The sequence below is a fragment of the Salvelinus fontinalis genome, chromosome 7 (genome assembly GCF_029448725.1).
Source record: "Salvelinus fontinalis isolate EN_2023a chromosome 7, ASM2944872v1, whole genome shotgun sequence".
NCBI classification, from domain to species: Eukaryota; Metazoa; Chordata; class Actinopteri; order Salmoniformes; family Salmonidae; genus Salvelinus; species Salvelinus fontinalis.
In genome coordinates, this window is record NC_074671.1 from 68,232,424 (window position 1) to 68,245,100 (window position 12,677).

At 48.1% G+C, this 12,677-nt stretch overlaps 1 protein-coding gene across 4 annotated transcripts in view; it reads right to left on the reverse strand.

The window, feature by feature from the left end:
• Nucleotides 1-12,677, reverse strand: part of LOC129860031 (LIM domain only protein 7-like) — a 54,563-nt gene that overhangs the window by 40,649 nt on the left and 1,237 nt on the right. For all 4 annotated transcript variants that reach the window (XM_055930356.1, XM_055930359.1, XM_055930358.1 and 1 more), the window contains exons 3-9: nt 9,634-9,704; nt 8,922-8,991; nt 7,881-7,987; nt 4,858-4,888; nt 3,627-3,740; nt 2,513-2,735; nt 1,376-1,538 (exon numbers count right to left, since the gene is read on the reverse strand). In XM_055930356.1, coding sequence (XP_055786331.1) covers nt 1,376-1,538; nt 2,513-2,735; nt 3,627-3,740; nt 4,858-4,888; nt 7,881-7,987; nt 8,922-8,991; nt 9,634-9,704 — 779 coding nt within the window. The remainder of the gene's footprint in view (nt 1-1,375; nt 1,539-2,512; nt 2,736-3,626; nt 3,741-4,857; nt 4,889-7,880; nt 7,988-8,921; nt 8,992-9,633; nt 9,705-12,677) is intronic.

Sequence of the window (12,677 nt, forward strand, 5' to 3'; positions counted from 1 at the left end):
TGTGTATTACATCAGCACGCCTACACAACGATGTGTATTACATCAGCACGCCTACACAACGATGTGTATTACATCAGCACGCCTACACAACGATGTGTATTACATCAGCACACCTACACAACGATGTGTATTACATCAGCACGGTGACACCTACACAACGATGTGTATTACATCAGCACACCTACACAACGATGTGTATTACATCAGCACACCTACACAACGATGTGTATTACATCAGCACACCTACACAACGATGTGTATTACATCAGCACACCTACACAACGATGTGTATTACATCAGCACACCTACACAACGATGTGTATTACATCAGCACGGTGACACAACGATGTGTATTACATCAGCACGGTGACACAACGATGTGTATTACATCAGCACGGTGACACAACGATGTGTATTACATCAGCACGGTGACACAACAATGTGTATTACATCAGCACGGTGACACAACAATGTGTATTACATCAGCACGGTGACACAACGATGTGTATTACATCAGCACACCTACACAACGATGTGTATTACATCAGCACACCTACACAACGATGTGTATTACATCAGCACGCCTACACAACGATGTGTATTACATCAGCACACCTACACAACGATGTGTATTACATCAGCACACCTACACAACGATGTGTATTACATCAGCACGGCGACACAACGATGTGTATTACATCAGCACGGTGACACCTACACAACGATGTGTATTACATCAGCACACCTACACAACGATGTGTATTACATCAGCACGGTGACACAACGATGTGTATTACATCAGCACGGTGACACCTACACAACGATGTGTATTACATCAGCACGCCTACACAACGATGTGTATTACATCAGCACGGTGACACAACGATGTGTATTACATCAGCACGGTGACACAACGATGTGTATTACATCAGCACGGCGACACCTACACAACGATGTGTATTACATCAGCACGGTGACACCTACACAACGATGTGTATTACATCAGCACGGTGACACCTACACAACGATGTGTATTACATCAGCACGGTGACACCTACACAACGATGTGTATTACATCAGCACGGTGACACCTACACAATGTGTATTACATCAGCACGGTGACACCTACACAACGTGTATTACATCAGCACGGTGACACCTACACAACGTGTATTACATCAGCACGGTAACACCTACACAATGTGTATTACATCAGCACTCAAACCTACACAACGGAGCTGAATAGAAACCGCCACACTACGCAAATTCAACTAGCAGTAAACTAAACGTGGTACTCAAGTAAAGCAACCACTAAACAAAGATTAACAATTATTTCTTTAAAAACAGTAATTCGGTAGGTATGACATCACAGTACCTGGTGAGGGGGCTGGGCATGGAGCCCTTAATTCGGTTGTCCTCCCGTTTCTTCCTCTGGAGGGGTGCAGGTACGTTGCCCCAGTTCCTCTGTCCCGAGTCTCTGCCCTCCGCCGCTGCCCTCATCCTAAAACAGCTCTCTGCCTCCACGTCACTGCTGGAGTCTGGGGAGGGGAGGGATAGCAGCTCACAGACCAGTAGAGGAGTCCAAAAACAGACAGGTACAGGAGAAGTCAACAGAGAGAAGATAATGAACCTAGACAGTCAACGGTGGAGCGGAATTAGGGAGCATGCCTAATAGAGTCCCAAATGGAGCCCTATTCCCTACGTAGTGCACTACATAAGGACTAGGGCTCAGGTCTAAAGTAGGGCACTACGTAGGGAATAGGGCTCAAGTCTAAAGTAGGGCACTACGTAGGGAATAGGGCTCTGGTCTATAGTAGGGCACTACGTAGGGAATAGGGCTCTGGTCTATAGTAGGGCACTACGTAGGGAATAGGGCTCTGGTCTATAGTAGGGCACTACGTAGGGAATAGGGCTCTGGTCTATAGTAGGGCACTACATAGGGAATAGGGCTCTGGTCTATAGTAGGGCACTACGTAGGGAATAGGGCTCTGGTCTAAAGTAGGGCACTACGTAGGGAACAGGGCTCTGGTCTAAAGTAGGGCACTACGTAGGGAACAGGGCTCTGGTCTAAAGTAGGGCACTACGTAGGGAACAGGGCTCTGGTCTAAAGTAGGGCACTACGTAGGGAATAGGGTGCCATTTGGGACGCATACTGAGACTAGCCTCCAGCGTCCTGCGCCCCGCCTCTAGCGTCCTGCGCCCCACCTCTGGCCCGCTCCAGGCATGAGACATGTCCATTATCAGACCCGTGTGGAACCAGATGGAATGTCTCACTGAGGAGAGAGCTGGCAGGACGGGAGCAGGGAAAGGCCATGGCCGTAAGCACGTACTTCTCTAGGAAGAGAGACATTCCTGATAATGAAAACTAATATCGTGACCATTAACTTCGGATACTGTTAGTAACGTATTTACGTATCCGCCGGGGGAAACTCTACATATCCTGTGTCTACCTTAATTCTGACTAGAAACTAGCCAACGCGGTTGGCTATAACAGAATATTCCCAGTCGTTACCCTCGCTGCCGGCCCTCAGGATGGAGTCAGAGATACAGCTGCGGGTACGTGACTCCGCCGAGTCAAAGCTCAGGACCGAGTTAAAGCTCTCTACGGAGTCCTGTCTGCTGTAGCCGGGTGGCTGGGACTGGGTTAGAGGTAGCAGCTCATCGTCCCTCTCCGGGTAGCTCACGTCACTGTAGTCATAGTCCTTCACACTGCCTCTGGGTGTTTCTTCTAGAGCCTGGGACACACAGGGGAGATAGAATACTTGGATTTGAGATGCATTTTATTTAGGTTTGAGTTTGCACGTTTATAAATATCCATTGGTTCCATTGTACAGGACAAAGTACATCAAGCAAAGTACATGTATTAGCCCCAGGTCTGGGGGCCAGACAGAGGTAGCAGTACCGTAGACAGAGCTAAGCCTAGTGGTCCCTAGAAGACCTCGAGGTTAACCTGAGGGAGCGTGTTACCTTGGACAGAGCTAAGCCTAGTGGTCCATAGAAGGCCTCGATGTTGAGCTGAGGGTTAAGGTGTTACCTTGGACAGAGCTAAGCCTAGTGGTCCCTAGAAGGCCTCGATGTTGAGCTGAGGGTTGAGCTGAGGGAGCGTGTTACCTTGGACAGAGCTAAGCCTAGTGGTCCATAGAAGGCCTCGATGTTGAGCTGAGGGTTGAGCTGAGGGAGCGTGTTACCTTGGACAGAGCTAAGCCTAGTGGTCCATAGAAGGCCTCGATGTTGAGCTGAGGGTTGAGCTGAGGGAGCGTGTTACTTTGGACAGAGCTAAGCCTAGTGGTTCATAGAAGGCCTCGATGTTGAGCTGAGGGTTGAGCTGAGGGAGCATGTTACCATGGACAGAGCTAAGCCTAGTGGTCCCTAGAAGACCTCGAGGTTAAGCTGAGGGAGCATGTTACCTTGGACAGAGCTAAGCCTAGTGGTCCCTAGAAGACCTCGAGGTTAAGGTGAGGGTTAAGGTGAGGGAACGTGTTACCTTGGACAGAGCTAAGCCTAGTGGTCCATAGAAGGCCTCGATGTTGAGCTGAGGGTTGAGCTGAGGGAGCATGTTACCTTGGACAGAGCTAAGCCTAGTGGTCCCTAGAAGACCTCGAGGTTAAGCTGAGGGAGCATGTTACCTTGGACAGAGCGATGCCCAGTAGTCCCTCGAATGCTTTGAGGTTGAGTTGAGGGCCAGAGTAGAAGGGGTCCACCTGAGCCTTCCGACCCAGCCAGTAGATGGTGATTAGAACCTGGAGGAGAGATCACTGCATTGGGCGGGAACTTTATCCTTCATTATTATATAGAGGACAGTCGCAGCAGGGCTGCCCCCCGTCGCGACGTAGACTAGAGGACAGTCGCGGCAGGGCTGTTACACAGTAAGAGTATTTGCAATGGGAATTATGACAGCTCCAAGTTATAGCTCAAAACCTTTCTAGTTGGGGCCCCCCCCCCCACTCCCCTTTCTAGTTGGGGCCCCCCCCCCCACTCCCCTTTCTAGTTGGGCCCCCCCCCCCCACTCCCCTTTCTAGTTGGGCCCCCCCCCCACTCCCCTTTCTAGTTGGGCCCCCCCCCCACTCCCCTTTCTAGTTGGGGCCCCCCCCACTCCCCTTTCTAGTTGGGCCCCCCCCACTCCCCTTTCTAGTTGGGGCCCCCCCCACTCCCCTTTCTAGTTGGGCCCCCCCCCACTCCCCTTTCTAGTTGGGCCCCCCCCCCACTCCCCTTTCTAGTTGGGCCCCCCCCCACTCCCCTTTCTAGTTGGGCCCCCCCCCCACTCCCCTTTCTAGTTGGGCCCCCCCCCACTCCCCTTTCTAGTTGGGGCCCCCCCCCCACTCCCCTTTCTAGTTGGGCCCCCCCACTCCCCTTTCTAGTTGGGCCCCCCCACTCCCCTTTCTAGTTGGGCCCCCCCACTCCCCTTTCTAGTTGGGCCCCCCCCCACTCCCCTTTCTAGTTGGGCCCCCCCCCACTCCCCTTTCTAGTTGGGCCCCCCCCCACTCCCCTTTCTAGTTGGGCCCCCCCCCACTCCCCTTTCTAGTTGGGCCCCCCCCCACTCCCCTTTCTAGTTGGGCCCCCCCCCACTCCCCTTTCTAGTTGGGCCCCCCCCCACTCCCCTTTCTAGTTGGGCCCCCCCCCACTCCCCTTTCTAGTTGGGCCCCCCCCCACTCCCCTTTCTAGTTGGGCCCCCCCCCCACTCCCCTTTCTAGTTGGGCCCCCCCCCACTCCCCTTTCTAGTTGGGCCCCCCCCCCACTCCCCTTTCTAGTTGGGGCCCCCCCCCACTCCCCTTTCTAGTTGGGGCCCCCCCCACTCCCCTTTCTAGTTGGGGCCCCCCCCACTCCCCTTTCTAACAACTAAACTACATTTCCACTTACGTTTTTCAGCCTCCTTTTGCTCTCTACACACCTGAGAAGAAAAAGAAATTTCTTAGTCTGAGCAAAGACACACAGACTAACGTTTACCCAAGGCTTCTCACTAACACAGGATCTATTACGGACAGTCTATAAAATACACACAGACTAACGTTTACCCATGGCTTCTCACTAACACAGGATCTATTACGGACAGTCTATAAAATACACACAGACTAACGTTTACCCATGGCTTCTCACTAACACAGGATCTATTACGGACAGTCTATAAAATACACACAGACTAACGTTTACCCATGGCTTCTCACTAACACAGGATCTATTACGGACAGTCTATAAAATACACACAGACTAACGTTTACCCATGGCTTCTCACTAACACAGGATCTATTACGGACAGTCTATAAAATACACACAGACTAACGTTTACCCAAGGCTTCTCACTAACAAGGATCTATTACGGACAGTCAATAAAATACACACAGACTAACGTTTACCCAAGGCTTCTCACTAACACAGGATCTATTACGGACAGTCAATAAAATATTATTCTGTTTAAATAGTCACTGATAATATAAAATATTATTCTGTTTAAATAATCACTGATAAAATATTATTCTGTTTAAATAGTCACTCTGATATGACTCATGTGAAACACCATACTGTTGACTGTTTAAATAGCCACTCTGATATGACTCATGTGAAACACCATAATGTTGACTACTGTTTAAATAGCCACTCTGATATGACTCATGTGAAACACCATACTGTTGACTGTTTAAATAGCCACTCTGATATGACTCATGTGAAACACCATAATGTTGACTACTGTTTAAATAGCCACTCTGATATGACTCATGTGAAACACCATACTGTTGACTGTTTAAATAGCCACTGATATGACTCATGTGAAACACCATACTGTTGACTACTGTTTAAATAGCCACTCTGATATGACTCATGTGAAACACCATAATGTTGACTACTGTTTAAATAGCCACTCTGATATGACTCATGTGAAACACCATACTGTTGACTGTTTAAATAGCCACTGATATGACTCATGTGAAACACCATACTGTTGACTACTGTTTAAATAGCCACTCTGATATGACTCATGTGAAACACCATACTGTTGACTACTATTTAAATAGTCACTCTGATATGACTCATGTGAAACACCATACTGTTGACTATTCATCCAGCCATGTGATTTAGCTGCCTAGTCAAACCAGCTCCTTCACATGGTGCCATCAGACACCTCCACTATCAACACCATGCAATCAGTGATAACACAGAACTAGCTGCATAACCCTATATGAACTAGCTGCATAACCCTATATGAACTAGCTGCATAACCCTATATGAACTAGCTGCATAACCCTATATGAACTAGCTGCATAACCCTATATGAACTAGCTGCATAACCCTATATGAACTAGCTGCATAACCCTATATGAACTAGCTGCATAACCCTATATGAACTAGCTGCATAACCCTATATGAACTAGCTGCATAACCCTATATGAACTAGCTGCATAACCCTATATGAACTAGCTGCATAACCCTATATGAACTAGCTGCATAACCCTATATGAACTAGCTGCATAACCCTATATGAACTAGCTGCATAACCCTATATGAACTAGCTGCATAACCCTATATGAACTAGCTGCATAACCCTATATGAACTAGCTGCATAACCCTATATGAACTAGCTGCATAACCCTATATGAACTAGCTGCATAACCCTATATGAACTAGCTGCATAACCCTATATGAACTAGCTGCATAACCCTATATGAACTAGCTGCATAACCCTATATGAACTAGCTGCATAACCCTATATGAACTAGCTGCATAACCCTATATGAACTAGCTGCATAACCCTATATGAACTAGCTGCATAACCCTATATGAACTAGCTGCATAACCCTATATGAACTAGCTGCATAACCCTATATGAACTAGCTGCATAACCCTATATGAACTAGCTGCATAACCCTATATGAACTAGCTGCATAACCCTATATGAACTAGCTGCATAACCCTATATGAACTAGCTGCATAACCCTATATGAACTAGCTGCATAACCCTATATGAACTAGCTGCATAACCCTATATGAACTAGCTGCATAACCCTATATACACAACCACACACACGCCAGTGTGCGCATGTCATTAGTGAGTCCAGCCAGTGCACACTAGCGTTCCAACCGGTGAGACACTGGACAAGAAATACATGGTGAAATTAACAGGCCCCAGTCTAATTAACAGGCCCCAGTCTAATTAACAGGCCCCAGTCTAATTAACAGGCCCCAGTCTAATTAACAGGCCCCAGTCTAATTAACAGGCCCCAGTCTAATTAACAGGCCCCAGTCTAATTAACAGGCCCCAGTCTAATTAACAGGCCCCAGTCTAATTAACAGGCCCCAGTCTAATTAACAGGCCCCAGTCTAATTAACAGGCACCAGTCTAATTAACAGGCACCAGTCTAATTAACAGGCCCTCCAACAGGCACCAGTCTAATTAACAACCCCTCCAACAGGCACCAGTCTAATTAACAACCCCTCCAACAGGCACCAGTCTAATTAACAACCCCTCCAACAGGCACCAGTCTAATTAACAAGCCCTCCAACAGGCACCAGTCTAATTAACAAGCCCTCCAACAGGCACCAGTCTAATTAACAGGCCCTCCAACAGGCACCAGTCTAATTATCAACCCCTCCAACAGGCACCAGTCTAATTATCAACCCCTCCAACAGGCACCAGTCTAATTATCAACCCCTCCAACAGGCACCAGTCTAATTATCAACCCCTCCAACAGGCACCAGTCTAATTATCAACCCCTCCAACAGGCACCAGTCTAATTAACAGGCACCGTCTAATGAGCTCACAGGCACCGTCTAAAATCACTATAAGACCAGCAGCACTAGGGATGAAAAACAATCATTCACTTACATTTGATTTGCTCTACAAATAATCTATTTATATCTATCTATTGACCAAATCAAATCCATTTTACCTGAGTATAGCGCGTGTGGAAAGGTCTTGCAGGTCTCCAGGATGAAACAGCTGAGCCTCGTGTAGACCCAGTGTACCACACGCTCTCAGGAACACATTCACATTGTCCTGGAGGAGAGGAGAGGTAGAGAGAGGGGGGAGGAGCAGAGGGGAGGAGAGGTAGAGAGGGAGGAGCAGAGGGGAGGAGAGGTAGAGAGGGAGGAGCAGAGGGGAGGAGCGGAGAGGTAGAGAGAGGGGGGAGGAGCAGAGGGGAGGAGAGGTAGAGAGGGAGGAGGGGAGGAGCGGAGAGGTAGAGAGGGAGGAGAGGAGCGGAGGGGAGGAGCAGTACTGGGAGTTAACATACAGAACAATCAGAGAATGGCCTAAGGATGATCATGTGACTGGTGGGAGGAGTCTCTTAATCCAGGATCCTTTCCAAACAAGTGGATCCTTGACAGTTTGACTAGCCACTGAACCAATGTGTTCAACTACCTCAGTTTGACTAGCCACTGAACCAATGTGTTACACTACCTCAGTTTGACTAGCCACTGAACCAATGTGTTCAACTACCTCACTCAGTTTGACTAGCCACTGGACCAATGTGTTTGACTAGCCACTAAACCAATGTGTTCAACTACCTCAGTTTGACTAGCCACTGAACCAATGTGTTCAACTACCTCAGTTTGACTAGCCACTGAACCAATGTGTCCAACTACCTCAGTTTGACTAGCCACTGAACCAATGTGTTACACTACCACAGTTTGACTAGCCACTGAACCAATGTGTTTGACTATCCACTGAACCAATGTGTTCAACTACCACTCAGTTTGACTAGCCTCTGAACCAATGTGTTCAACTACCCCAGTTTGTCATGTTCATCACTAGATCCTTAAACAGTTTCAGATCTGTCACACCAAGCAGGAACCTCCGAGTGACAAGCAGGAAACCACAGAGACTGACTTCCTGAAAGACCCAGGTAGTCGAACTAGTGTCACACTGGCAGACAAGACATCGCACACTGCATTATCATATGCCATGTAGAATGTCTACACGGTGAACTCACCAGTCCAGCCATTGGAGTAGGCAGCGTGTTCATTCTCTTAACAAGGCCTGGTTTCAACTGGTTGATTAGACTGAGAAAAGGAGACAGAGGGATGAACAGATGAGTTAAGACAATGTGACCGTCGAACACACCAGGACCTGGTACATAAACCACTAAAGTGTTCATAGAACCACATCCTATGGGATTCAGTCATCACTACTGGCAGAGCAGGACTCCATTCTCCAGAGAAATACACTACAGCTCCCATAATACTCACTGGCAGAGCAGGACTCCCTTCTCCATAGAAATACACTACAGTTCCCATAATACTCACTGGCAGAGCATGACTCCATTCTCCATAGAAATACACTACAGTTCCCACAATACTCACTGGCAGAGCATGACTCCATTCTCCAGATATATACACTACAGTTCCCATAATACTCACTGGCAGAGCATGACTCCATTCTCCAGATATATACACTACAGTTCCCATAATACTCACTGGCAGAGTAGGACTCCATTCTCCAGATATATACACTACAGTTCCCATAATACTCACTGGCAGAGCAGGACTCCATTCTCCAGATATATACACTACAGTTCCCATAATACTCACTGGCAGAGCAGGACTCCATTCTCCAGATATATACACTACAGTTCCCATAATACTCACTGGCAGAGCAGGACTCCATTCTCCAGATATATACACTACAGTTCCCATAATACTCACTGGCAGAGCAGGACTCCATTCTCCAGAGCAGAGCGGAAGTTGTTGCTCCCGAATGATTTGTTTGTCACTTCCTATATACAGGAAGAGGAAAGAACACCAGCGTCACAATTTAAATAAACTAACAAGCAAACATTCAAGTGTAACTTTTCACTAAATGTCCTCTTGGATCACAGATTATGATCTGTATTTACCTAGTGCATAATTATGTTTGTTTTTTTATCAGATATTTTACATTTAACTTTATTTTTTACAAAACTCATTACTGTTACACTCAAAAAAGTAATAAACAAATCAATGTTGAATCTTTTTTAAAACATTGATCTCCTTATGAAAAGGTCTGAGTCAATAAACAACAACGGAAGATGAGAAAGCCAAGCGGGGTAAAGGGGGTGTTTTGGGGGTCATGAGAAAGCCAAGCGGGGTAAAGGGGGTGTTTTGGGGGTCATGAGAAAGCCAAGCGGGGTAAAGGGGGTGTTTTGGGGGTCATGAGAAAGCCAAGCGGGGTAAAGGGGGTGTTTTGGGGGTCATGAGAAAGCCAAGCGGGGTAAAGGGGGTGTTTTGGGGGTCATGAGAAAGCCAAGCGGGGTAAAGGGGGTGTTTTGGGGGTCATGAGAAAGACAAGCGGGGTAAAGGGGGTGTTTTGGGGGTAATGAGAAAGCCAAGCGGGGTAAAGGGGGTGTTTTGGGGGTCATGAGAAAGACAAGCGGGGTAAAGGGGGTGTTTTGGGGGTCATGAGAAAGCCAAGCGGGGTAAAGGGGGTGTTTTGGGGGTCATGAGAAAGCCAAGCGGGGTAATGGGGGTAATGAGAAGGCCAAGCGGGGTAAAGGGGGTGTTTTGGGGGTCATGAGAAAGCCAAGCGGGGTAATGGGGGTAATGAGAAGGCCAAGCGGGGTAAAGGGGGTGTTGGTAAACAAAATGCCCATTCTGAAAACATCTACTTATCTGTTCCCCTCAGACCTTCATTGTAAATTAGAATGCGTTCTTAATTTAACGAGCCAAGTCAGTTAAGTTTCATCTACTACTCCTCTAGATGATGCATCATGGGTAATAAAAGTTGTATTTAAAAACTGATGGGAGTTTTTACAGGAACTTGAAAAATGTTAGGGTAATGAGATGTCCACAGACACTGTTTCTACGTAATAGTTTCATGTAGACTTCAACTATACTATAGAAAAACACAACATGTAATGTGTTGGTCCCACGTCTCTCGAGCTGAAATATAAAACCTCTCAAATTGTGTACATAGCTGTTAGTGAGTATTTTAAACCTGTCAAGATAATCCATCCACCTGACAAGTGTGGCATATAATGAATATGATTAAACAGCATGATCGTTACACAGGTGCACCTTGTGCTGGGGGACAATAAAAGGCCACTAAAATATGCAGTTTCGTCACACAACACAATGCCACAGATGTCAGAAGTTGAGGGGGCGTGCACATTGGCATGCTGAACGCAGGAATGTCCACCGGCGCTGCTGGTAGAGATTTGAATGTTAATTTCTCTACCATAAGCCGCTTCCAATGTCGTTTTAGAGAATATGGCAGTAAATCCAACCGGCCTCAACTGCAGGTGACATGCGGGATAAAAATTATTTCTGTCTAATAAAGCCATTTTGTGGGTAAAGACTCATTCTGATTGGCTGGACCTGGCCTATGCCCTCTCAGGCCCACCCATGGCTGTACCCCTGCCCAGTCATGTGAAATCCATAGATTAGGGCCTAATTTATTTATTTCAATTGACAGTTGTCCATATAATGAACTAACTCAGTAAATTTTGCGTTTCTATTTCCTCCCCCCTGCGTTGCACTGTTCCCCATATGAATGGTGCTGGGTCACATCATGTGGACAGCTGGGCACTGTTCCCCATATGAATGGTGCTGGGTCACATCATGTGGACAGCTGGGCACTGTACCCCATATGAATGGTGCTGGGCACTGTACCCCATATGAATGGTGCTGGGTCACATCATGTGGACAGCTGGACACTGTACCCCATATGAATGGTGCTGGGTCACATCATGTGGACAGCTGGGCACTGTACCCCATATGAATGGTGCTGGGTCACATCATGTGGACAGCTGGGCACTGTTCCCCATATGAATGGTGCTGGGTCACATCATGTGGCTAGCTGGGCTCAAGCCTATGGGGCACTGTTGCCCATCACACTGGAGGGAGTCCTTTGTTCATTCATTCACTGTCTCCCTCACCCCCTTCATCTCTCCCAGTCCCCTACCCTTCATCTCTCCCAGTCCTTCACCCCCATCATTTCGTGCCCCTCTCCTCTAACCCTGAGAGGGAACAGAATGGAATATAGCCTGCCACCTCTCTGGAGGTCACCACTGCCCCTCTGCTCTAACCCTGAGAGGGAACAGAATGCAGCCTGCCACCTCCCTGGAGGTCACCACTGCCCCTCTGCTCTAACCCTGAGAGGGAACAGAATGCAGCCTGCCACCTCCCTGGAGGTCACCACTGCCCCTCTCCTCTACCTCTGAGAGGGAACAGAATGCAGCCTGCCACCTCCCTGGAGGTCACCACTGCCCCTCTCCTCTACCTCTGAGAGGGAACAGAATGCAGCCTGCCACCTCCCTGGAGGTCACCACTGCCCCTCTCCTCTACCCCTGGAGGTCACCACTGCCCCTCTCCTCTACCCCTGGAGGTCACCACTGCCCCTCTCCTCTACCTCTGAGAGGGAACAGAATGCAGCCTGCCACCTCCCTGGAGGTCACCACTGCCCCTCTCCTCTACCTCTGAGAGGGAACAGAATGCAGCCTGCCACCTCCCTGGAGGTCACCACTGCCCCTCTCCTCTACCTCTGAGAGGGAACAGAATGCAGCCTGCCACCTCCCTGGAGGTCACCACTGCCCCTCTCCTCTACCTCTGAGAGGGAACAGAATGCAGCCTGCCACCTCTCTGGAGGTCACCACTGCCCCTCTCCTCTACCCCTGGAGGTCACCACTGCCCCTCTCCGATGAGGAAAACTTTATGAGGACATCATATGAGCAGTGTAAAGAGATATATATGATGATGATGATGAATATGCAAAA